Here is a 27,570-nt window from a genome sequence, read left to right on the forward strand (position 1 = left end):
GCTATCGTTTTATTAAGCAGCGAGTATGGGGAACTTGCGCTGAAGTTTGCGGGGCCGATTGCAGCGCCATAACACACTGCCTAGCGAGAAGAGCAAGCAGTTTTGGGTAGTACTCTTACAGGCGCTTATTGGCGTGAGCCTCCGCGCTCTGTCGAAGGAGCACGTGCCGTGCGTCAGCTATCTGGGCTACGCCGAGGGAAGCTAGGCAATGAATGCTGTCAGCCAAACGCGGGTATCTAATCGCGCAGAATGTGTTCTCGCGTTTGCAGCGGCCCAAGCGGCTGACAAAAGCAGTTTTGAGTCACCGAATCGAACAATTGCAGGGCCATCTTGGCAGCACAGGTTCCCCATAGAGCTTGGGAGCTGAGCTAACTAAAAGACGCACCTCGTCACTACCGACGCCAATTTGTTTGTGAGTGCGCATTTAAACTATCAGTAAGACGCTACTCGTCCTGAGGGAGTAGATGGTTTGCAGCTATGTAGTTGATCCGTTTCGGCCAATCGTCAATTGCAGCTCTTTCTAGAGTGCGAGTCGTGAGAGAGCTATGGGCCAGCAACAAATTCACGTCCAACATTATCGAACAAAATTTTTGAAAATTGTAAAATTGTAACATAATATTATGGAAACATTGAAGGTAATGATCCATTCTTCTGATAATTAGCAAAATCTTTGTTTTAAAGTGCTTCCATCGATCACATCGAGCAATTAAGACTGCCATAAAAAACCAATGAAGGACGTTTTTGATGATAGCAGTAACGTTAATAGAAATATAATGCAAGCCTTCCGACGGGATATCTGCGGATATATTGATTGTCATAGTAAATCCTTGCATTATATAAAAAAATTGCGTTCATAAACGGTTTCCCGCTCAAAAATGCTTTTGTCCAGAATTGTTGGGTATTAGCACATGGCTGGAACTCAAAGCAACACATGCTTGTTTCAGAGCTGGCATAAATACTAGGAAGTTATGAAAGAACTATACCTCAGCGTTAAAGGCAATTCCTACACACACCTGACGCCGAGCGACGCAAAGGAGAGAAAACTGAGGAGTACGTACGACCAAGTTGAAATGACGTAGCTTTACATCCTTAATACGCTTCAAAGACGGACTCAAGGCGCAGGCGCGCCTATGCTGTAGTAGATGCGCATAGCTTGAAAACAAAGCGACACAAACACACCCGCACAGGGAAGCGGCGTAAAAACAGCGCGGCGCGAACGTTTATCGCTTGCCCTGCCGTCATCAGCGCATTCATCCGCCGTCACGCAGGACGCATTCGCAAAACACTGCCTGTGCCGGCGACCGGCTCCAGCCGGACACGCATTTACGGCGGCTGTGTAGAGGTAGCAGTAAAGGTTGACAACCAAGATGACAACAAGCGAATTGGCAACAGCAGTAACGATGCGAACTTCAGTGCGTTGAGCCAACAGCGCTTCCCACGAACATCAAGGAGCATTACGTTCCTTTCTTCTTTCACTCCCTCCTTTATCCCTTCCCTTACGACGCGGTTAAGGTGTCCAACGATATATGAGACAGATACTTCGCCATTTCCTTTCCCCAAAAAACCAATTATATTACGTTCAAGAGGCACTAAGGCGAAATTGAAGCTTGCCTATATTGATTGATTAAAAACTTCTGGTAAACTTTTAATGCGAACAGATCCTTTAAGGGGCTCGAAGAGAACAAAAATTAAAAATGGCTACTGCAGCCACCCGTCGTTTTCACAAACCGACTTGAATGATATCAAGTACTCTAACCCCGGATCTCTGAGGCTCGCACACACTGCCAGTAAATTCTGATTGGCGGTCACCAAGCACTTGATGCGCTAGTCATCATCATCAACGTCGAGAGTTTGAATCAAGTGGCGGGAAGAGAAATATTACGATTTTGACTCCAAATTTCCTCGGAATATATACGTCTTTTGTTGGCGTGCGACCGCGAACGGAGTCAAAAACATTCCACCTGTCAGATTTATTTATAACAAAAAATTCGGTGGAGTGGACCTCGTGCCTCTTAAAATGTGCATTAAAGACATCGTAATTCTTTTTCGGTTAATTATACATCGAGAGCATTGATTACTAGGCCTATATGTAACTGCCTCCACACTTAAAGGGAACAAGCTTTAAGCGTTCCGCCGTTTCATCTACGACACAGCGCTAGCGTGGCGGTGCTTGTGTCGTAATAATTACAAGGTGGAGGCATTTAGAAAACCCGCAGGCGCTTTTTTTCAACACCTCGAGTGTGCTGTAAATGGCCGTAACGAGGACGTCGCCATGAGCGTCCAAATTAAAAGTCCCGAGAAATTCACTCAGAGGAATATCTGAATTCAACAAACAGCTGCTGCAAACCAACCCAAGCGCTGCAAACATGGCAACATTCTCGTTGGTCTTGCCGCTGGTTATACTGCGAAGCGCCAGCAATGGTACGCAAAGGAGGCTTTAAGACAGGCACTTTCCATGGTCCCGGCTCCGAACGACGCTTTCGCGCGTCCATTGACCAAAATTTATCAATTACGATCTATCAAGCATCATTTCCTCTCCACAGTAGTCCCGAACTCCTTTAGGAATCAAAATTAAGTTCTCAGGTTCATTCGATTCTGGTGCCTAACAATGGCGCCCTTAGTCCAGTGTTTGACAGAATTCCGCCTGAGAACATGATGGTTTGGCTTATGGGGGTTTAACGTCCCAAAGCTACTCAGGATGTGAGGGACACCATAGTGGAGGGCTCCAGAAATTTCGACCACCTGGGATCGCACAGTACACGGGCCACTAGAATTTCGCCTCCATCGAAATTCGACCGCCGCGGCCGGGATCGAACACGCGTCTTTCGGGCCAGCAGCCGAGCGCCATAACCACTCTGCCACCGCGGCGGCTCCTGTTAGCATGAATCTTCGGTCCCTGACCACGACAAAACCATTAGTCGACGATTTTCACGTGGTCAGGGACAAAAGATTCCTTCCATGCTGACACCCTTTCCTGTGATTTTTGCCGCTACGTGAGATGAAGGAAAAGTTTGCTCAAGGGCAATGCCACAAGAGACAGGCTCCTCACTTGAGCAGGTATTTGTAGAGCACGGGCGACGGGGAGAAGCATCCGAGGCAGTTGGCCATCAGGAGCCACCCCCGCTGGCGGTTGGCCTCGTTGTCGTTCTGCCAGGTCTGGTTGGACAGCTGGCACAGCAGCTCGTCGCGCATGGGCTTCTCCTGCAGGGCGCGCTGCACCACGTAGTCGCCCAGCACACGTTCGCGTCGCCCGCTCAAGTGGCCGTCGTTCATGAAGCGCAGGATCTGCACGTGAAGACGCAACAATAACCAGGGGGGCGTCAGAGGCAAGAGGAGGACGGGGACAAAAACGGTCTATAGACTTCTTATAGACTCTATTGCCTTCCTGTAGATATTTACTTTTGTCTCTTCATAGTCTATAAACTGTCTATAGACAAAAGTCTACCAAAAGTGTATGGCCATAAATCCATAGGTTGTCTATAGACTGTCTATAGGATTTGTATTGCCTATAGACTGCTCTCAGGGGTTTGTCTATAAAGAGTGTATAGACTTTATAGACGGAAGTCTATGGGGAGTATATAGACTGTCTAAAGTAATTTTTGTAAGGGTTGAGTCCAACGCTTATGTTCAGGCGTTCCGTTGATATCACCATCATCAGCCTGACTACACCCACTGCAGGGCAAAGACCTCTTCTATGTCTCTCCAGTTAACCCTGTCCTTTGCCAGCTGCGCCCCCCCCCCCCCGTATGCCGTATGCCAGCAGACTTTTTAATCTCATCCGTCCACCTAACATTCTGCCGCCCCCTGCTCTACGCTTGCTTTTTCCCAGAATCCACTCTGTTACCCTCAAGGACCAGCGGTTGTCTTGCCTTCGCATTACATGCCCTGTCCAAGCCCATTTCTTCCTCTTAATGCCTGCTAGTTCCTCGAATCCGTTCAATGTATTTTTCTGTCTGCCGTTCCGTAGCACTAACCGTAGTGAACTTGCAAAAAAATATCAATTCGCTGTTGAGAACTCAAGAGTCGCTTAATGTATTACCACTGGACTAGTGCGTTGGCGAATCAAAACGGTAAATTGTTGTTAAGCATTTTACAAATAAAGTGACTATCTACTCGCGGTAAAAGCCAAAGATCATTTCTAAAAATAAATAGACAACAAAAACTAGCTAACACCATTCTGCCAGTTATCAGGTACATTACATTTTCACATCCTGCGATTCGAATGAGTCAAGGCCTAAGCGAAATGGCGTTACAGTAAGCTAACTTCAGGTAAGACGCTCAGTCAAGTGTTGAGGACAGCTGAACTACATTTGTATATTTCCCGATCAGGGAATTACAGCATAATACACAACAACAGTTAATTCGTTCAACCATCAAGTCTGCCCGCGAGCTAACTGACCAGCTTGAACAGTGCCAGGGACTCCTGGTGCTGGGCGTCCGAGCTCTTGGACAGGAACGGCGTCCGGATGGGCTCCCGCTTCATGCCCCACACGTGCGACTTGAAGTAGATGCTGGTGAACTTGCTGAACGCGTGCTGGTCCACGTCGTTGGGCAGCTGGCGCAACGAGATTGCCAGCGGAGGCGTCACCGCTGAGCCGTGCGCAGAAGATGATGTGGACGGGGTCCTGGCTACGGCTCCCGGGTATCCGGGCCAGTCGTCCAGCTTGCTCAGGATGAAGGCCAGCTCGGCTGGGATCTCCAGGTGGTTGACGCCGGCTACAGCCCGCGAGGCGCGTTCGTCCCGAGCCATGCGCTCCTTAGCCCGCTCCAGGGCGAGCCTGTCGGCCTCACGCTTTCGGGCCAGGATGGCCTTGATCTGAAGGAGACACAGCAGGGCGGAGATAAAGGACTCAGCTTATCATCCGAATCAAGATCAGGATCAAAATCATGATATGAAGCTGACCGATATGTCATTCCCATCACCAAAAGTAGTGTCCTAATCAGCGCAGGACAAAACAATATTGTTCCTGTGGAACATCCACTGTCCATTGTTGAAGAACAGTTCTTTTTATGTCAACCATTGCAAGAGATTGCTTCAGACCTATGTCGTATCGATAACACCACTTACTATCAGTACCAGGCGTCTCTAAAGAGCTATCTGAAACGCAACGAACGTTATGCGCTTTTGTATATCAGCTAGAAAATCTGATACCGGCTCTGCCAATTCCCTAACATTAAGCTCACTGAATACAAACATTCAGGTCCTTCCATTTGGCCTCCTATAGTGGCCAGGATGTATTAACAACCGGTTGTCTTGAGGTAAAATTACGAGCCAACCAGCCGTAGATGTTACATAGAGATTGAACACCAGATGGTGTTGCTTATTTGAGCAAGGCTGCAGGTGTTTGCAGTCTTTTCAGAAGCGAACAGCCACCAGATCCGCTCAGCTCTTTTCGAAGAAAATCAGAAGATGAAGTAGCACATCACTCAAGCCACATAAATGCGCTCTTTTACTGCCCCCTCCAAGTGCAGAGACACGTGGCAACACTGTCCAAATTTCGAACAATCTTTTATAAAAGGAACACCCCAGCCTCACCTTGTCGTACTCTCTCTTCTGCCGGAGCATCCTGTAGTTGGCCTGCGCCCGGACCACACCTCGTCGAATAGTTCGATAGCGACGCCTGCAGAAACGAACAACGTTTCCGCATCTTCAGACATTGTTCACAGTTTCACTTGATTGCGCTGCAGTTGAGCAACATATAACTGTTGATGTCGGCGCCAAGGTCACAAAAACCACTGCAATTTGAAAAGGCTGTCATATCATTCACTGCCAACTCCAGCTATAAGTGGTGAATATCGTCACAGCTTGATTTTCAATGTGGCGAAACACTGTGCCCAGAGGCACTACCAATGTCTATAAACGTTCCTTAGCTTAGCCGCAATTCCCTCCCTTGACGTCGCATACGAAATAAGGCAGGTCTACGCGCAAAGGATAGCTTGCACAAACAAAGGAACAGCTGCAGCTACACCATCATTGCAAGCACTGCACCGTCCCATGCCGGGAACACCTCATGGAAACCGGTTTTTCAAATGTCGTGAATCCTATCTGCAGCCCACTGCGGTTTTCGAGTATATGCCTAGTGTTCGCTAACTTTTTTTATATCGCCCTAACGGTGCGCCACAGAGCAAAAAAGAAAAAAGAAAGTGGTGTTGGAGAATCGCAACAGGGTTAGAGATAAGGTGCTGTACTGCATGCACTGCTGGACTTGCCCACATGCTCTGCAAGCGCTGGAAATGAAAGTTATGAACAGATTTCGCTTTGTTTGTGTAACAGCGCTTGGAAAAATACTTCACGAAAGATTCACACACAATGTGCTCTTCGAAGGTATGGGTACTGTTACAAATAATCTCGCAACTACTTGCGATACTACTGTTACGACACTCGAACTTTTGAAGTGAACGGTATTGTACTATCGATATTGTACTCTTCACTTGGATGGCGGCCCTGACTGGTAATGACGGTCATGAAACTCATAGTACCCCGCAATGAAGACAAATTTTCCGGGGCACCAGCCACGGTACCTCACTGGCTTTAGCGCTCGGCTGTTGATACCAAGGTCGTGTGGTCAAATGCCGCAGCGGCGGCCGCATTTAGACAGATGCACATGCCACGTATGTGCACGTTAAAGAACCGGAACCCTCCGCTACAACGTCCCTGATAATATACGTGTCGTTTTGAGACATTAAACCCGACATACGACCGCACCACCGTCAAATTTCGTGGCTACACTTGAAAGCACGCATTTAAAGGTTCTCGCTCTCGAGCGGGTCGTACTTGTTAACGATATAGCTGAATAAGAATTAGCATCGCTAAAGCTTCCGGTGTTTCACTCAGCGCGTGAAGCTGTCACTTGGCGTACCTTGCGTAGTATCCCCGGTAGGCGGCTTGTATGCGCAGCGCGGCTGCTCGCATGGCGGTGTACTGCCTCCGCGCCAGGTATCCGCGCACGTGTCTCTGGATGACCACGATGGACGCTCGCAACAAGGCCACACGCTCCTGCTCCAGGTACTGCTCCAACGCCTCCCGCACGAACACCTGCCCAGGGTAGGAACGACAAGGCGCATGCGATAAGAGACGAACATTCTACGCCACGCAGGGGCTTCTGAACGTGGAAGCACATTTGCCGTCATAAGGCAAGAATTACGCCCTGCTTATGTATGGACGGGGTATGGAGGGGAAAACGCGAAGATAACTATTCACCGCCATGACATACCCAACAACTGTGGACAAAAGCTTTTTTGAGCGGGAAGCCGTTTACGGACGCTATTTTTTTTCATGCAATGTAATATTTTAGCATAACAATCAATATATCCGCAGAACACCCGACGGCAGTATTTGGATTTTTTTGTGCTATTAACGTTTTTGCTGTCGTCAAAAGCGTTCCCCATTTGTTCTTTATGGTAGTCTTAACTGCGCGATGCGATCGATGAAAACACGTTAAAAAAATATAATTTGTTCCACATCAGAAGAATGAACCATTGCCTTCAATATTTCCCTAACAGTATCTTACAGTTCTTTCAACCCTTACCATTAGTTGTTTATTTTACGATCTTCACCAAAATGATGTATTTTTTAACTGTTATTACTAACCATATTTTGCCCTCCTGCAACAGTCCCAAATGGGATTAGCATTATGTATAAATAAAATAAATAAAATATTCAAAATTTTTGTCCGAGAATGTTGGACACGACTTGGCAAGAGGGCACATGGAGCAAGTATTGTTCTCTCTATCTCCTTAATCGACAAAGTTTGATAGCTTCCACGAAAGTGCTTCGCGCATAGCTACATGGGTGGATTTCAAGACTTCTGTTACATTCTAGGCATAACAGCAAAACAAAATCTTTGGTTTCAAAGGTATAGGTTGGGTGTAGTTGGTTGTTCATGCTTGCAAAACAGCGCAAAAAAACAAAAACGCACGAAGACGCAAAGTGAACATAAACGGCCCTGCAAGCGAGAAAATATCTGCGCTGCTTCGGGTAATAGTGATTAACGCGTAAGTCCCTTCGCGTTATCTCTTTCTACCCAAATTGAGATACTGCCCGGAGCTGTGAGCGATAAAGTAGCCTGAATATCAGCACTTTTTTAGCACTAGTGATATATGGCCCTTTTTTCGGAACGCAGCAACGCGTCCTCCCATATCGCATCAATATCACTAAAATGACTTTACCGCTTGTCTCTTAGACAAACCAGGACATTCTGCGGATGCTCGACATGTTCCCACCGTTTGGCAAATACATCGAGAGGCTTGTAAAGCGAAATCAAGTAAAAGGCAGCGCAGCGACATACGGAAAACAAAATGTTATACGTGTAAAGCAAATATACTGGAAGAGAGCAGAATGGGTAAGGGGCTGAGCAGAAATCAAGGTGACGAAATGGGCATGGGTATGGCAGGCAATGCGAAGGCAAGATAATCGATGGTTCACTGGGGTAACGTAATGTATTCCAAGAAAAGGCAAACGTAGCAGATGGCGGCCGAAAGTTAGGAGGGCGAATGAGCCCTTACAAAAATGGTCTATAGACCGTCTATAGACTTCTTGTAGACTCTATTGCCTTGCTATAGATTTTTATTTTTGTCTATTCATAACCTACAGACTGTCTATAGACAAAAAATCCACTAAATGTGTACGGCCATAAATCTATGGATTGTCTATAGACTGTCTATAGGATTTGTATTGTCTATGGACTGTTCTCTAGGGTTTGTCTATAGAGTGTCTATAAACTTTCTAGACAGAAGTCTATGGACTGTGTAAAGAAATTTTTGTAAGGAAGATTAGGAAGCTTGTGGGGATGAGGTGGCTGCGGCTGTCGAAGGACAGCGGTTAATTTGGAGCGATAAGGCAGAGGCCTTTGTCCTGCCGTGGGCGTGGTTGGGCTGGTAGTGATGATAGCAAAGCGAAACAGGCGCTCACCTTGGTGGTGCCCAGCTGGAAGGCGTCGGAGAGCGATGATGGCACCTGGTCGAGCACTGCCCGGCACACGTCCTTGGCCGACGCACCGCGGGCCAGGCGGTTGGGAGGGACCAGGCATCGGTACCTGGGCACGTGGCACGGGAACCTCTACACACCCGACGAGGGGCACCAAACACCCGTGTAAGAAAGAATTTGTTTCGTGAGCAGGTTTGGCAATGGTGAGGTCATGATTCCCACTTACGATGAGTGGTCGTCATACGTCGGGAAAAGTGAAGAGGCCGCGCCGCATGACTGCTTGAATCTCTCGGAAAATATTTTGCGATTGCCAATGCTAAACCGCCTGCAATGTTTTATACTCAACGCGAGACATTGATATGCCGATCTAGACGTTTCTGGCAGTCAGTCGGATTCAAGCGTGCACTGGACATTCCCTTTGACACTAGGAAATTGCATAGGTTTATAGCAATAATCAGGAAGTGGACATAAATGCTGCCGGCAATGCAATAACTGGTGGCATAATGGGTGTAATAATGGTTCACTGGCAAAACAGTATGGGCCCATTTCTTTTTTTATGTGCGAGACATAAACCGAAGAAGAAAAAAGCGTTAATCTTGCTTCCTAGGGAACTCGGAAAACGCAGGACAGTGCCTACTCGCATTTATTTTTTCCCCTTCTAGACGACTTCATTTCCTGGCAACATGGGCAATGTAATCTTCGCTTTCGTCAACTTTTTTTTATTTTGCTCCCTCTGGCTAAACAACGGCCACAAACAACAAGATAATTGCATATATACAGAGTGAGAGCTTTTCCCACGGCGCGAAAGCGCCGAATAGAGGCACAGTAGACGGGCAGCAGCCAGTTACCGAGGTTGCAACCACACAACCAAATAAAGAACAAAACGCACAAACAAACAAGAAAAAAAGACTATCCGGTATAAAAGCCCTGAGCCAGCGAGCGCGGAAGCCCGGACGTATCAAATTCCGCCGCGAATAATTGTTCCCGCGAAAGCAAGAGCCGCACGATTAGAGGGGGAGAGGGGAAGACAATGGAAAGGCGAAGGGACACTGAAGCCCTCTCTCCTTACACCCTAAAATAAGTGTATTCAAAGAGGATGACCTGGGAAGAAAACAAAGCTAAGTGAGTGAACTCGGAGGATGCGCGGGCTTTGTCTAGAAGATGCGTAAGTACGCGAGGACAGGTTGCGCGGGTGAAATTAAAAGCGTCCGGCAGCCTGTGCTTAGGTGCGGGAAGTTTGACCTCCGTATGTGGAACACTACGTATCAGGCCTTCCATTTTGCACTCTACCGTGCGCTTGGTCGGTTTAGGGCTCAAGACGGTCTTAGAGATACACGTACCCGGCGAGCAGATGTTTACTCGAACTGGAACGCGTTTTGTCAGAACGCTTACACTGTATGGACGGGGGAACCTGTTAGCACCTCAAATGGGAGAGCTGGACCACTCCATAACAGACTCTGCGCCTCCTGTTATCTGGCCTCGCCTAGTGCTACACATTGCCCACGCGGTAAACCCTAGGGCTGCTACCCTTACAAATATTTCTTCAGGCAATCGATAGACTGTCCTTAGACTTCTGTCCATATAAACATAGACTTTCTGTAGACAATCTATAGGCAATACAAATCGTATACACACTCGATACGCAATCTATAGATTTATGGCCGTACACTTTTAGTAGACTTTTGTCATTAGACAGTCTATAGACTATGAATAGACAAAAAGAAATATCTATAGGAAAGCAATAGAGCCTAAAAGAAGTTCATATAGAGTATCTATAGACAATTTTTATAAGGGACTGTGCACTGCCAGGCTCCTGCGTAGTCGATCAGCATACCCAACTATTCTGGACAAGAGCATTTTTGAACGGGAAAGAGTTTATGAGTGCAATTTTTTCATATATAGTACGATTTCATTACAACATTCAATATATCCGCAGATCTCCCGTCGGCAGGCTTGAAGTTTTGCTATTAACGTTTTTACTATCGTCAAAAGCGTTCCTTTTTGGTTTTCTATGGCAGTCTTAACTGCTCAATGCGAGCGATGGAAACACGTTAAAAGATCGACTTTGCTGCATATAGGAAAAATGAACCATTATCGTAAATATTTATATACTAAACCTGACAGTTTTCCGATATTGAAAAATTTTGTCCAAGATAAGTTGGACATGACCATCTGTTCTTCGCAACCCGAACGTCGGTGCATGGTGTAAAATAAAATGATGCACTCATTCAGCAGCTCAAAATGCAGGCATAGTTAGTCAAGCACCTGGAAGCATACTGGGAGTTTGCCCCCCCCCCCCCTCCCGAAGAACTGTAGCTTTTATCAGAACCTTAGAAGTTTACGTGTTAATTTCATGACGACCGTATTTCTTTTAAGAGCACTTTGTTGTTTTCAATATGTAGGAGCTCTATATTTCTCCCTTAACCCGTTCTTATCAACTGAGTAGCATCTCTGAGGTTCTAAACACGCCAGCTTAAGTCTCTGCTCTTCAACTCGCTTTTCTATCTACTTCTATTCCAAAGTTCTGCACGGCACTCAATTGCACTGCTTCTTCTTCTTGGATAATGAAAAAGACATCACTGAAAATGTCGGCCTCAGTAAAGAAAAGCTAGCAGTTACAAAATAATGTAAAGAACACTGCGAAATGAGAATAAAATACGGTACACATGAACGCAGCATATGCTTCTTCCTCAATGAATGCAGATTAAAGGTCCGCACTCTTTACCCGAGCCCATGGGAAAAAGATCAATACCACAGCTTCCAGTTAAACCAAGTTCAAAAGTCGGCAACCAGACTAATCTCTAATGAGACATAAGGTACGAAAGTAGCCAACATTAACTCGCGGAAAAGAAGCATTTCGATTTTAAGTGTCTTTTGTTTCAAGCGTTTTGGATTCTCTGGCATGCTCACGGAACGACCCATCGCAAGTTTCAATTTTACACTGTAAGCTGTTAATGCCGGGCTACCCCAAGATATCGCGCTCACTATCCACATTCAATGACGTCATCACATAGTAAGGTCACATTATCCATTATCATCGAATTCAGGCACATCGAATTCAACGAACCATGGGACAGATGTGTAATCTGACGCATTGGTCATATTAATAGGCCATGCCACCCGTCAGAGCCCTTACATATGACGACAAGCATCTTGAAAACCCACGACCACCCTTATGACCATGACCACGACCCATTATCATCGGTCACACGACCAATTTCAACCATCCACGTGACCAATGTGTAATGTGACGCATTGGTCATATTAACTGGCCATGCCACCCAATAGAGCTCTTATATATGACCACCAGCCCGTTTAAAACCCACGACCACCCTTACACAACGTGACCCACAGTACAGCCCGAAGCTCAGTACGCGCAAATGTTTTCAGTTTTTTTTTTTCCATCAGCTCAAACGAACCCAAACTCACGTTCCTCCATGAAGCCGCTTGCGAGACACTCTCTTGGAACGCTTCCGGCGTATCCGCGTCACTTGAACGAGAAACACTTCGGCGCGTCGCAGCTTGAAGCAGTTCAGATTCATCAGGCTGTTCTCAACGCTGTTGAACAGGCTAGTCATCGCACCCGACGCTGTTGCGTAAACGATCCACTCGACAGCTGGCCTTCTTTCTTCGGCTCACAGCGAGCGTTTTTCTTCCAGAATCACGAAAGCACCTCATTCAAAAGTCGGAGCAAACAAGTCAACTGCAGCAGCCGTCTCGGAATTCTGCTTGTTCGTCGTGCGGTAGTTTTAATCGGTTTTTGGCAGCCAGTTCGAGAAGCCATGCTACAAAAGTGGATAGAATGTAATGAAGCAGGCCCATCATGCAATTCTGTGACGTACGCGTTCTTCCAAAAAACACGGCAATTTTTAGAGCTCTAGCGAACGTAGGTGGATAGACTCGGTGGGATCGTGGAGTACTGAGTAGGACACACGACCACTGATGATGGTGATGGCATTACAAGTAGGAATTCTACTATTTTCGCCACGCTAGGCATGTTTCCCTTAGTGTTTCGATACTTCTGGACAAAGAAGTGACTCGTTGTAAACGTTCACAGTGCCTCATGGCTATTACCAGTGACTCATCTCCTGGAGTGCATGGCATGGCTGAAATGTTCAAGGGAAAAAAATTACATGCTTGTGCGAAAACCCAGTCTCTTCAATACCGCAGACAACTCTGCACTGTCATCAAAAATTCTGTGACAACGTTGAGGGCACCAAACTCGTCAAGCGCTATTTTTTCATTCAATGCATTTCATGAGGTCTCGGGTAATTTCTCCAGCGCCGCCCTTCAAACGTGAACACAAGCGTTGCGCTAAGTCGTCAGCACTGTGAACGTGACGTCGATGAGACATTGGAAACGCCAGCACAGCTCTGCCGCAAGTCCTCAAGATGGACGGACGCCTGATCACCACCAGGGCACTGACGGCGATGATCTTCGCGTCAAAATTGGAGTAAAGACCATCAAAGAAACACGTAGTCTTCAAACAGCAAACAGCTGTAGTCAAGACACCGTCAAGACACTTGGGGCACCATACATGATGAGCTCCTGCAGAGCAGATGTGACGAACACTGGACACCTTCAAGAATTCCGTAAAGACCGAAGAGGAGGCCAAGCCTTGTGTCCACGTCACTTGAACTAAAATTTAATTACTGTTATCGCTAACCTTTTACGAGCGTCCAGTCGGCACAATCCTCGACAACGAAATTTTTCATAGCAGCACAAATGATTCCGCATTCATTACATAGCGCGGATGACAACACTCCATCTAAAGGCGACCGATATGCTCACAATAAAAGGCCACTAATCGAATCTAAACCAATCGCAGGTCACTCAGAGCACACGCATGGACATGAATATCTCCAAGACCGTTCACAAATAACGGCACCTATTGCAACAAAACCAACTCCTGGCCGAGTTCACGCTGGGGCGTTGTGGCACCGTTTTCAAGACGTCACAGTCCATCTTGCCGTCCGTCCCACGTCGAATCGTCGAGACTTCCAAAAGCTGGAAGGCGGCGTGCATGCGATATCCTCAATTTCGTCGGCACCGGGTGAAAAAAAAAACGATAACGGCTCCAAAGATGAAAAATAAATACGGACCGGCCGAACCGCGCCGACGCGCGCACTGCTCACGGCCGCACAGAAATGGCATCAGCTTCAACAATGGCCACTCGCGGTCTCCTACAACGGCGGAACGGAGCGACGAGCGCAGCGCCTCAGAGCTGCGGTGGAAAAGACGTGCCCTAATGCGGACGAGAGGAAGACGGAGACCCGGCTGTGATGATGGTTGCGCAGCGGTCGACGACAACAACAAAAAAGGGGGCACAAAAAAAAGGTAACAGAAGTAGAGCTGGGCCACCCCGATGCTCCCAACGCCGTTTCCGGGTTCCGTGAGCACGCCGCCCAAGGAGCATCTTCTTCCCACGAACGCTCCGCTGCCCGCGATTAACCGCCCAGCGGAGCGACCGGGATAATCCGAAGGACCGACCAAAGGGACTGCCGGCAGACCCTCCGCGTGTCGGCAGCGCCACACGCGTCGGTGACGTCGTCGTCTTTGACGTAAAGTGTGGCGAGAAGGGAAGTGGCGAGGATGTGGGCACTGCACCAACTATACGCGTACACCTTCCTCTCCCTTTAATGAACTCGTGCGAGCTGCAGGGAAGAATGGCGTTGAAAAACTTTCTTTCCAAACTGACACCTACTACACCCGCTGCTGAGTGCTCCCTCGGCCGTGAACGGTTTCCGCTTCCCACAAGCGCCTCACGGTGTGCTGCCTTTGTTTGCATCAGTGGTCACTCGTGCTTTCTCTGGAAAGTGGAGTCTTTCATCAGTCACTCTTTTTCCTTAGAGAAAGCGCTGCCCTGCACGCGTGTCTGTTTTGACGAGAGAATCTGAGGACTCGGCATGTTCTGCCCGCGACGTGAGATTATTCCGGCCCCGGCGCCCGTGAATGTGGAGTCGGAAAGAGAGTTTTAAGGAGCCAACCCGGATGCATATTTCACCAGGATTTAACGGAGGATATTAGCGCCACTTCGTGGCGTGTGCGAAGAACGGGCGAGAAGTAGTAAGAAATAAAGCCAGAAAGGTCAACTAGTTCCTTTTTTTGTGTGTGGAAAGCAGCAGAACCGAGCAGAAGTGACACACGGAGATTCACAATATCTGGACCGAAAACTCCGGGACAAAAAAAAAAGTGGTAGCGTTTTAACGTAGGTAAACCGAGCAGACATGCGAAAGCATGTATTTAGCATGGTTGGATCATGGCTTTGCTTTGCTGGGTCGTCGCCACGTCTGGCGACGACATTACACTCAGGCTAAGCGGTGATGTGATCTCTTAACGCCGCAGATGGAGTTGATAATGACGACAATAGGCAATGCACAGAGTGGGAATGTGTTGCAGTATAACACGGGGCGTAATCGACTGCAGTGATAGCAAAGGGCTCTCGTGTAGTGGCCAGTGAGGCTGAACTGTTCGCACCGCCGCGGGTTCGAAACCCAGTCGCGGAATTTTTTTTTTCTGCATGGGCTGTTGCTATGCTAGGTTTGCAAAGGTCACCCACAATGTCACTGTCCCATTGGCTACTGCTGGCGCGACGCTCCTCCGGGCTAGCCCGAGCTTACCCAAGTTACTCTGAGGCCTCAAACAAGATTCCTGGTTCGGACAGTGTTAGGTAATGTTTTCGCACTAAAACCTGTACGTACAGTAGCTCATAGCGCCTGCACACCTTTTTTTTTTTGCAAACAAATAACGCGACACTGACGCCAGGTTTAACATTGGGCTGCGAGAGGCACGCGCTCGACGAAGTGAGAAGGGTTCATGAGAGTCGGGCACGCCGATGCCATGGCCCAAACCCTGCATGCCTCGAGGGTCATAATAAGGTACAATGAAGCTTTTTTCTTCTTCCCCTTGTTCTTTTGAAGCGAAAAGCTTCACCACGCTAGATAAAGCACTCTACGGGAAGGCAGCACAAAGACCTTGAGCGACCTTCAGCCCAACCAAGGATAGCCGTGTATGCCCATATGTGGTACAGTTATGGTGTCGAACCCTTGACCCCTGACCTTGACCTATGACCCTTCGGTTGACCTTAGACCTTAATAACAATCGATGGGGTGATGTGAAGCCACGTGATGACATCCGATGGGGGTGCCATAAGACCGTGTGATACAAAGTCATAGCCACGTGGTCGTGTGGGCATATATAGAACGGCTGTCGCGAGCATGTAGCTGTGCTGCCATGGACGAGCCTCAGACACTTAGCAAGCGTGCTTGCTTTCGCAGAATTCTAGGGTTAGCCAAGTTAAGCCACTGCCAATTTTTTCTGTGACCGATATGCAAAGGCGTCGTGGAAACAGCTTCCACTCCGCTTCAGCGGCTTTGGCGTTCAGCCGCCGAGCACGTTGTCCCGGATTCGATAACCGGTGGCGGCGGCTGCATTTCAACGGGATAACCGTAGCGCAGCGAGATTCTGCTACATGTCAGAACACCCTACTAAGCTGGAAATAATCCTAGGCCCTTCATATCCTTCGCCAGAATCTTCCTCATAACCATGGAGAGCGTTGGCTTATAAAAATGGTCTATAGACAGTCTATAGATCCTTATAGACTCTATCGTCTTTCTATAGATATTTATTTTTGTCTATTCATAGTAAATTGACCGTTCATAGACAAAAGTCTCCCAAAATTGTACGGCCATAAATCTATAGATTGTCTATAGACTGTCTGTCGGATTTGTATTGCCTATAGACTATTCTTTTGGATTGGTCTATAGACAGCCTAGAGACTTTATATACACAAATCTATAGACTGTCTAAATAAATTTGGTCGTAAGAATCCGTCAGTTTCTTTTTATTTTCATCTTTTTTCACAGAACTCGATTCTGTGCGTCAGTAAAAAAATTGGAGCGGGCACTTAATTTCCGCCTTATGGGTGTGACGTGATGGCGTCAATGAGTTAATGCCCATTTTTGAGGACTGCAGCCCGGTCGCAAAACGGACAAGAAAGACTGACACGAACACGGTTTGTGTCAGTCTTTCTCGTCCGTGTTGCGACCGCGCTGTAGTCCTCAAAAATGTTGAACCAACAAGCCAGCCACAACATACCGGTGCCCATATATGCATAATTGGTCATTCTCTATTTTACATTCATAGATGCCTGGGGGTCCTCATACCACTTGTGGCGCAGTGGTGCAGCGGTCAGGTGATGTTTCACTGCCCTGCGGTGGCAGGTGCTGCCACCGGTGGGCTTGCGGAACCCAGGTTGCCCTTCCCGAGCAACTTCTCGCGACCAATTATTAATTTAACAGCCACCTGCCACGGCGCGCAGTTTGCTCACAATCCGGTGGGCAGGTTGTTTGACGTCACACGGTCACGTGACCTAGGTGGCCCACCTGCATTCTGTAGGTTGCTTCCCTGCAGATTTTTCCCGGATTTTTCGCTCGCACTGCGCACACCACTCATAAGGTAACGTATAAGCGTCCCCATAGCTTTTTTTGTTTTGCAAAAATCTGTAAACGTTAAAAAAGACACCTTTCAGAAATCTTAGCAATGGAATACTCCTTCACAGATGTATTAGGAAGCGCCAAAAAAAGACACAAACAGTACAGATGCGACAGGAGACATGAGTGTCCTGTCGGATCTGTACTGTTCCTGTATTTTCTTGCGCAAATTAATATGTATCGTTCAAGCAACCAACTGAACCAATTAAAAGCCTTAGCTCCTTCACAGACACTACTATGCGACAAACACTATTGGCTATGATGGGAAGCCAACCACGAAGTAAAGGAAATGTCATCAGCTTGTTTTATCTCCTGTCACGACTTTATTTTTAGCGCTGATATATTCACTATGACACCACGCCAACTTGCCCAAATGTCAATCCTTCTGTAATTGAAATGATGCCACAAAACCGATGATGCTTCAGTTCCCTTCCCAAGCAGAAATAGTTATCGATCCCGTATAAGAAATATAAAGGTAAATTTCGGTCCTACATCGGTCCAGAGTGAAACCATTCATTTTCAATATTGGGCCGATTACCTCATTTCCTATATTGGGCCGATTACCTGTGCTGCTTGGGTTATTGCTATTGCATTTTCCTAACGATGAGTGCGGCACAGTTCGCACGCTACAACCACAGCAGCACAGGTCATCGGCCCAACATTGGGAATATATCGGCAAAGGCTGCTCCTACAAAGAAACATATATTAGCGGTCCAACATTGGGAATATATTGGCAAAGGCCGGTCCTACAAAGGAACAGAGTGAAACCATTCATTTCCATTATTGGGCCGATTACCTGTGCTGCTTGGGTTATTGCTGTTCCATTTTCCTAACGATGAGTGCGGCACAGTTCGCACGCTACAACCACAGCAGCACTGGGAATCGGTCCAACATTGAGAATATATCGGCAAAGGCTGGTCCTTTGTAGGACCGGTCTTTGCCAATAGATATCCAACATTAGGTCGACGCTATGTGCTACATGGGCACGCGCTTCACATTGTCCTTTTTCCGACAGACCTGACAAGCAATTTCAACCAACGTGTGCCTCTCACAGAAAAGCAAGACGCGGTTGTAAGCAGTGTTCAGCATGAAGTGTTCACTGCTGTGCTCAACGAAAGCCTGTATATAACGGCGATTGTTCCGTCTCGCTTCTATTAGGTTATTTTAATCCGCCACGCCGGGTGGTTGATACCAGCGTGACAGGGGGTACCGCTTAGCTTGATCCACTGACCATTGCAAGGAGAAATCAGAAGATTTAATTCGAATTAAATCGTTTTATTAAAGGGACTGCCAAAATGAATTTTAACGACTTAACATTTCTTCTTTTTTAGCACAATACAAAGCTTAGTGTCCTATAAACCTATTTCCGCGACGGTTTTTGTTTATTTATTTATTTACTTATTTATCTACTCATACTGTCAGCACCTGCCAAGACCGGAGTTGGTGAAATAATCAAAAACTAGATGCAATACATTAGCAGATTATCATTAGAAACGCCTTAGATTTCTGCAGACAACCTTTCTATGCATGGATACGACTGGCTTTGAACATCCCGATGCTGGAGCCACCAAGCCATATTCTCCTTTTTGTCAAGCGTAACGTCTATTTCGGTTGCATCCACTTGCGTATACCCAAGAAAAGCTTTTACTCCATACTGGCGAGCGCCTCCTTATCATCATCATTAGCCTGAATACACCCACAGCAGGGCAAAGGCCTCTCCCGTGCCTCTTCAATTAACCCGGTCCTTTGCCAGTTGCGCCCACCCTATGCCTGCGAACTTCTTTATCTCATCCGCCTACCTAGCCTTCTGCCGCCCCCTGCTACGCTTGCCTTCTCTTGGAATCCACTCCGTTACCCTTAAGGACCAGTGGTTATCTTTCCTTCACATTGCATGCCCTGCCCAAGCCCATTTCTTTAACCCGCGTTTTTCCCTCACCCACTCTGCCCGCTTCCGGTCTCTTAACTTTACACCTATCATTTTACTTTCAATGGCTCGCTGTGTTATACTTAACTTAAAGGGGCTGCGAAACACCGCTTGAACGGACGCCGGTTACACTTCAGATGGATTGTTTATGTCACACATATGCTGACTCAAAAAGAATTACGAGAATCGATGCATAGGAAAAAGAGTTATTCAATGAAGAAATTTCAAAATACAAGCAAATAAAATGCTGCCCTCAACTCTATTTTCGCGCAGCTTCCCATTCCCATTTCACTCTCCCAATGACGACACACTGTGCGACCAATAAAAACAGCCTATCTTAGCACGTGACGAAAGTTTGCACTCCATGGTTGCCTGTTCTCTGTAACTCATTCATGCCAAGGCTGGCGGCCTGTTTGCATGGTTACAACCATCATGTGGACGGCCAGCTGATCCAGCGATGCTTCATCGTCACCTCGACGGCGCAGAAGGGAACACTGATCAGTGACGTTCCCTGACTTATGGATCCCAACTCGAGCGCGAAATACTGCGACGGTGTGACGGCCTGCGCAAGATATCAGACACATTTAGCATAGCCCGTACCGCTACTGCTTACTGCCAACCATCGCCCCTAGCGCGCTGGTTGGTCAAGGCGAGCAAGGAGCGCGCCCTGTTGACGAGAACGTGGCGCCAACTAGCGCCACCGCCCGGTGATCCTCCACAAGCTGACGATGCTCACTGTCTGCTAAATGTGAACTGAACGCATCATTCCTTGGGACCGAAACGAACGCTTATAGAGTGCAATGGCTCGATCGAATCGATTCCGCAAACCCGCTCTCAGATACTTAGAGAGTACCCATAAGTATTAGTGCTAGGTCGTAGGATGTTTACGGAGAGGCGCAAAGTCCGTCGATGCAAAAGGTAGCCAGAGCCTCTAGTGGTGCATTTTCTGTTTTACTTGCTTTACAGTGCTTTTATCTAGGGCAAACAAGTTGGTTTTGTTAATGTAATATAGAACACAAAAACTTGACAAAACGTATCTCTAGTTATTAACACAATTTGCAGTATATTTACTCTTTGTCCAATCATAAAGCTCGCCCTCCGTGATATCATATCCACCAAAAACCGCCGCTGTATGGTGACACCGTCGGCGCCATGAATTTGTTTTTGCGAGCTAATTAAAATATTAAAAACAGGAGTATACGCGGTACGACCGATGACAATAGCATCACTATAACTCATTCTATGCAACCAACGGGCAAAACAATGCACTGAAAATGTGTTTCAGGGCCCCTTTAAGCTGAACCCTTTTCGTTAGCCTCCAAGTTTCTGCCCCCTAGGTGAGTACCGGTAAGATACAGCCGTTGTGCACTTTTCTCTTGAGGGATATTGGCAAACTGCCATTCATGATCTGAGGAAACCTGCCATATGTGCTCCACCACCTTCTTATTCTTCTAGTTATTTCCCTGTCAGAATCCGGATCAGCGGTAACTACCTGCCCTAAGCAGAAGAGGAGGAGGAAAGACAACGATGACGGCGATGAGGGCGCAGTGGGCTATCCAAGTGGATATCCTTTCTCGTTGTAGTTTCTAGCCATTTTAAGCTGAATTCTGATAAAGGGTAGGCATATAATCTGCCTTTTTATTTGGGAGCTTTATGGAACTCACTTCATGCAGCAGAACTACAAGTGCTTTCCTTTCTGCTTCTCAGCTGCTCTAATGAGCTACGCTATTTCTTGAGTTTAACGTTCGCTAATTCGGCGCGCTCTAAAACATCTTTTCCAAAACGACGGCACCCTCTGAAGCAGGACCTCACGCCTCGGACTGAATTCTTCGTTGTTCCTGCCGTGTTCAGTACGTTCACTGACCATAAAACATGCACCGGGCTTTCATTTCGTCTCATGTTTCCTACAAGCGATAAATTTGCTTTATTTTTTATTTAGCGTAAATATTCTGCCGCTTCATGTCCTAAAGAGAAACGGCGGTTTGTAGAGAAAAATGCACTCCGTTCTGACAACCAGAAGGCGCCACTAGGCTGAGCTTATCGTAGCGTCTGCGTTTCTTTACGCTGAACTATAAAAGAGAGAATGACAAATGACGTAACGTCCCGCAAGATGCTTGCGTTTAGCGTACGTAAGAGTGCATACGCTTAGATACATAGACAGCGTCGATTTATACTCTTTTCTAACCACATCTGCGCATACCGCGAGCAGACGACACACAGACGACCAAGCCCGGAGGAACACGTATAACGCGCTCTCCTGATCGGCTGAGGTCTCCGCTTTTGTTAGTGCTGAAAGTTAGTTATGATATTTGGACTATAGCAGCCAGCCAGTTCAGGAGTTTCGTATTTAGCTTCCCAACATGTCTGGGAGAAGATACTACGGTGCGAGAAGGTATGGGGAGGCTCTGCTGGCTTACCTGTCGGAGAAGGCGGCGAACTTGAAGCGTATCGGATATCCCAGCTTGCGTATGCGTATCGTGTCCAGCATGCCCGAGTAACGGAGCTGCTCTAGCACCACGGCCAGGTCGAACTTCATGGGCGCCTTCTCGTTGTTGGGCTTGATGCAGCGAACGAACCATGGGTTGCACCTGTGGCAGCGAACGTAGTGTGTCAGTATATGATTCCCTGATCAACAGAATGTCTCATCACTAGGTAACAAACTGCGTGGCGTACCACGTTCGCCGCTCTGAACAAGAGTGGCGCTGGTGAACACTCTCATGGTTCGGTTAAACTACACATAAATACCCCCGAAAGCAGATTAGACAGCCGTCGCCATACATCAGTTGGTAGAGCACCGGACGCGAAATTCGGAGGTTGTTGGTTCGGATCCCATCGGCGGCTCGTGGTTGTTATTTCTTCTGCTTTCTTATCAATTATTTTAAGCGATAAATATAATTGCACATTAAACTCAAATTAACACAGCAAATTCGGAAAAACCAAATCCCCTATGATTTTTTATTTTGGTGACTGTTCTCTTCCATCATGTGTGTCATTACGAGCACGTCTTTTCCCTTTACTTGCCTGCTTAAGAATTAACATTATGGTAGCTTCGTTCCTAAGCAGAAACGCAATGCAGTCTTTGCCCATCCGGTTTTAAGGTGGTGGTGGTAGTGGTTTTATTAAAAATAATAGTAAAAAGGAAGGAAAAGATTTTTGCTAGCCCGGCATCTGCCGTCGATACTGAAGCACCTGAGCTGGGGCAGCGGAAATAAAGGATAGCAGGCAGAATGGAGAAATGAAATGAAAGAGGTGAGGGGACAGGAATAGAGGACAGGGGGAGAGGTAATATGTACAAACTATTTAGTATTTATAAGAAATGTGTCCAGGTTGTGCCGGCTTTAAGGCGTCAGTTTTTTCCCGGACTACTATATAGTCAGCCGCGTTTAACGTGTCTGCAAGAACCACGAAAAACCCTTACTGTGCCATGGCCTCCACGAGGCTCTGCAAGGAGTCGTGGAAGCGAGCCGCGACCGTGGGCGCACGGGGCTTCATGGTGACGAAGCGACCGTCCGCCTTGCTGGACGTCTTGCATGCCTCGGCCGTGGCCCGGCGCCACTCGAACATCTGTGACACCATCTGTCACCGGGAAAGAGGGGGATAACGCCACGCACGGAGTTAGCAGCAGGCGAAGAGACAGAAGGATAACTACAAAGTAGCCGTCAACCACTCCTTAAATGAACGGACTATGGACACTTCATCTTAGTCGCCGGTTTTCCTTCTCTGTAATGACGCATAAGACATCAGAATACAACTACATGGACCACCACATAGTATTGGACTTGCAATTTCTTGTCATACTATTGCGGTTTCGGTTTCGTTAAGTAAACGATGGGTGTGCCGCGTAGGGAGTGTTTAGGTCGCATGAGGCATTAAAAAACTGAATCATACCCGCAGAAGCATTGTTTTTGTTATTCCAACAAGCACTTTACTGAATTAAAACTATGTGTCAACGATTATACTGCAATTTTTTTCGTGCCTCACGTGGCCTAAACACTCGTCACGCGTCACAGCCATTGTTTGATTTATGAAGCCAAAACAATATGAGAGAATAAACACAATCATAAATTATTAACGGTCGTAGGCGAATACCATGCGGTGGTCCATGCATTATGATGTCTAACGTGTCACATAAAAGAAAGAGGCAAACATAAATTCGGTGTCTATAGTCCTTTAAGCGTTCGCGTATATGAGAAATCGCTGCAGTCACGATGCGCTTTGCAATGTCCTTAAGAACTGTAAGGAGTCGTTAAATGGCAGTATATTTTTCTCGAACTGGCTGTCACAGAATCGAAATCTGTTTATATCTTATGTCCCTCATGTATGCTCATTGAGTAAGGAATGAAGAGGAAGATGTAAGACACACACGCCATGAAAGAGTATGGCATGGTGTGTGGATGTATTGCACTCAGCTTTGTAGAGTAAGAGAAACGTCCTGAAAAGCAGATGATGAAGCCGTGAACATCGATCACTATTGAAAAATTGCTGGCGATTTAGTATTGCTAACCAATAGACATTGTGCGAAAATAGGCTTTTGCAGGTGGACACCTACGCCACGTATCTGAAAGCGCGACTGAAAGCGCGTTTACTTTCCGTTCGTGGCTTGCGCACAGATGGAAATTTATGAAGACGACGACGTGTAATGTACAGCGCGACTAAAATTACTGAGATAATGAAGAAGTGTGTTGCAGTTTAACACGAGGCGTGATTGGCTGCTGCGATAGCACAGTGCCCTCGTGCAGTGATCAGCTTCACGCTGCCGTGGATTCGAATCCCAGTCGTGACAAGATTTATTGCATTGATTTACGGTTTGGCCAAGATCACCCTCATTCAAAGTCTCGTTTATTTCCCGCCATTTCCAGAGTCAAGTGACTGACTTCTTAGGCTTCACCATACACCGGAATTTTCCAGGTTAGGACGCCAACAGTGCTTTCGCACTAGGAGTATACTTCCATTTCAGGAAGGAACCGAACTTGCAATGCCCGCCGCGGTGGCTCAGTGGTTAGGGCGCTCGGCTACTGATCTTGAGTTCCCGTGTTCGAACCCGACCGCGGAGGCTGCGTTTTTATGGACGAAAAACGCTAAGGTGCCAGTGTGCTGTGCGATGTCAGTGCACGTTTAAGATCCCCAGGTGGTCGAAATTATTCCGGAGCCCTCCACTACGGCACCCCTTTCTTCCTTTCTTCATTCACTCCCTCCTTTATCCCTTCTCTTACGGCGCGGTTCAGGTTTCCAACGATATATGAGACAGATACTGCGCCATGTCCTTTCCCCCCCAAAAAAAACAATCACACACACACACACACACACACACGCATATATATATATATATATATATATATATATATATATATATATATATATATATATATATATATATATATATATGATGAGAAGCCATGCAGTACGACGAACGGAAGCGTACTTACGGGCAGCTTGGACGAGATGAGGAGCTGCACCACGTCCGGCCGGAGGGTGTCCCTGTTCTTGTCCAGGAACCCTTCCACGGAGTACCACACGTGTCCCGCGTAGTGGCGCACTCCGAACTCGAGCGACGACATTCGCGGCCGCGAATAAAGCTCGTCCAGCGCGTGGTTGTAGTGGCACTTGTCCAGGAAAGAGGCGTCCGTCGCCTTGGGGAAGTTGGACTCATCGTCCAGCAGCGCCAGCAGGCCCAGCGGCCGTTTGGCGATCAGCTGCAGCGCCCCCTGGTTGTCGCAGTGGCTGAGTGGCTGCCAGCTGAGGCGCTCGCGGCTGTATTCGGCCTGCTCGAGCTTGAACACCTGGCGGATCTGGAACTGCTGCAGTGCCTCGTTGGCGTAGTTGATGCACAGCTGCTCCAGGCTGTTCTCCTTCAGGTCCTGTTTCGCGTCCGGAACAGGACAAAACAGTGTTCGATACAGAAAGGAACAGTGCGCCAGCTTGTACAGTACAGGGCGGTAGTCCCAGTCTATAACTTCCGTTACTATGGCTCGTTAAGACAAAGACATCGAACCGATGATGTGGCCGAATATTCTGTAGTCGGATACAACTTAAGTCTGCAGTGAAGCTCCGCCCACATTTAGGACTGGTGCACAGAATCCCTCCATGACAAAAACGTAGTCCGTTGTTAAACCTTCTTTTGTCACCTAAACAGGAAGCTAATCACGAGAAAAAAGTTATAAGCACTAGAATTTTTATACCTGGCTTGTTTAATAAAGTCAAACATTAAAAAGATTATTTCGTTTACTATTGTGATTGGCTAGCGGAGTAATACAGTATGCCACGGACCGGGGCACATTGTTGAAAACTGCTGTTTTTTTACGTTGTATCCTACTATAGCTAACATTGTAGAAGGGCTTCTCAGCGTAACATAGCGACAGAGACGACCATAAGCATAAATGACTGCAGTGCACACAACTGTGATGGAATGAAACCTGTTTATGTGTTTATTAGCCTTGAAGGGGAAACTGACGATGTACATGGTCGTCCACTCTTAGGGTGAACACGCGAGCACGGGGCCAGCGCTCTGCGGAGCACCAGTGCGTCCGAACTGGATACACATCGAAGCACAGTGCCGCATGCGCAAAGTGACCTAGAGGTGGTTCTTCGCGTCCTCTGCCACTTTGCTTCGATGTGCGGCCGCGCCGGACGCACTGGCACTCCGCGGAGCGCTGGCCACGTGCTCGCGTGTTCCCCCTAAGAGTGAACGGCACTGTACGTCAGTATGCTGGTAACAAAAGAGCGCGCCGCTTATGCCCAGGTATGTTCTCAGAGCACACCCTGTCACATGGCGTCCACTGAACCTAGATTGTCGTCGTCGTTACGCGAATCCTGATAATACTGTGCTGCTACCGACATCATGAAGCAGAGGCACGTACCTCAAAGCCGAAGATATCCAGGATAGCAATGTGCGTAGTCCTGGTGGTCTCCCGCTGGCAGACTGCCTGGTTCACACGCCACACCAGCCACGAGAACAGCCCAGAGTACAGGGCTTTTGCGACGGCGTCCCTACGGTTGACGCAAGAAAACCGCTTCAGTGGAATCAGCGATCCTTTTATTACAATTCCACCTCGTCGTTTCAGAATATTTGGTCGAATCTGCTCAGACACAAATGGACTACGTCAGGTTAAATAAGCCAATATATCTCGCATAAAAGCGCGAAGTGTTGTGCTGACAGCTGGATGAACGCTACCAAACGTGCTCCGGATGTGTAATGATGCAAATCCACTGGTGAAAGAACGGCGAAGGTATGCGGAGGAATAACCCAGACACAAATGTACTACTTCAGGTTAAATAAGCTAATATATCTCGCACAAAAACTCGGAAGTGTTGTGCTGACAGCTGGATGAACGCTACCAAACGTGCTCCTGAATGTGTAATGATGCAAATCCACAGGTGAAAGGACGGCGAAGGTATGCGGAGGTATAACCCCGTTAGCGATGGCAACATTTCTGAACTTATGAGTGTTGTATTATGCATCACTTAACGCATTGGAACTCATTTCGTAGCTGATTCCCTTGATGCCGGCCGTTGCCTAAATGCCTTGGTTACAGTAAGAATTGTGGCAATCACAATGATTGCAACCTCCTCAAGCTAATACTTGATTATCCATTTAGTGACATATGCATTCATCGAGCTTTTATTGAGTCTCTCCTTTCTTGCATTAAAGCCGCCATGGAGCCCATAGTAGTAGCAGCGCAACTCCAAAGTCTCTGGCCCTATCAAACCGTCACCTTTGTCCATTCCGAAGTCCCTAAAACTCACCTGGCGTCCAAGGCCTGGTCGATGTTCAGGGGCGTCGTGAGCCGCTCTCCGCGTGCTTCCTACCAGTCACAAAAGAAAAAAAAATGAGCGGGGAATTCTCCACGATACACAACTTGCGTTTGCCGATGAGGCTATATGCGTACTCGATGAGTACAACGGAACACGCCGTTCTCACCGTTGTCTTGGTCGTAAGAGCGCTAAGGATGCCGTCTTCCGCAAGCTGCAACAGGTGCGACGCCCAGCGCACCTCGGCCTCACTGCCCACTTGTACGCCCTCTTGGCCGTGCTTCAGCTGCACGAGACACAGCAGCGGGAGTCTCAGCGAGTGTTTCATACTATTCACGGACTGAACAGCGTACGGAATCTCGCAATGCAAGGATAGCTGGTTTATTCAACTACAATCGTTCAAAAACTGGCTGACACTCGGTAACGCTGTGTAGCTCTAAATCACAGCGGTGAAAAGGGACGGCGTTATAGCTATTTCA

The 27,570-nt window shown here is 47.5% G+C and overlaps 1 protein-coding gene across 2 annotated transcripts in view; it reads right to left on the minus strand.

The window, feature by feature from the left end:
• LOC144101493 (unconventional myosin-XV-like) overlaps positions 1–27,570 on the minus strand; it is a 128,668-nt gene that overhangs the window by 56,799 nt on the left and 44,299 nt on the right. For both annotated transcript variants that reach the window (XM_077634672.1, XM_077634673.1), the window contains exons 10-20: positions 27,261–27,377; positions 27,086–27,144; positions 26,200–26,329; positions 24,769–25,200; positions 22,761–22,918; positions 21,760–21,930; positions 8,912–9,035; positions 6,861–7,036; positions 5,537–5,621; positions 4,400–4,816; positions 3,050–3,285 (exon numbers count right to left, since the gene is read on the minus strand). In XM_077634672.1, the coding sequence (XP_077490798.1) occupies positions 3,050–3,285; positions 4,400–4,816; positions 5,537–5,621; positions 6,861–7,036; positions 8,912–9,035; positions 21,760–21,930; positions 22,761–22,918; positions 24,769–25,200; positions 26,200–26,329; positions 27,086–27,144; positions 27,261–27,377 (2,105 nt within the window). The remainder of the gene's footprint in view (positions 1–3,049; positions 3,286–4,399; positions 4,817–5,536; positions 5,622–6,860; positions 7,037–8,911; positions 9,036–21,759; positions 21,931–22,760; positions 22,919–24,768; positions 25,201–26,199; positions 26,330–27,085; positions 27,145–27,260; positions 27,378–27,570) is intronic.

This window comes from Amblyomma americanum, chromosome 8 (genome assembly GCF_052857255.1).
Source record: "Amblyomma americanum isolate KBUSLIRL-KWMA chromosome 8, ASM5285725v1, whole genome shotgun sequence".
NCBI lineage: Eukaryota > Metazoa > Arthropoda > Arachnida > Ixodida > Ixodidae > Amblyomma > Amblyomma americanum.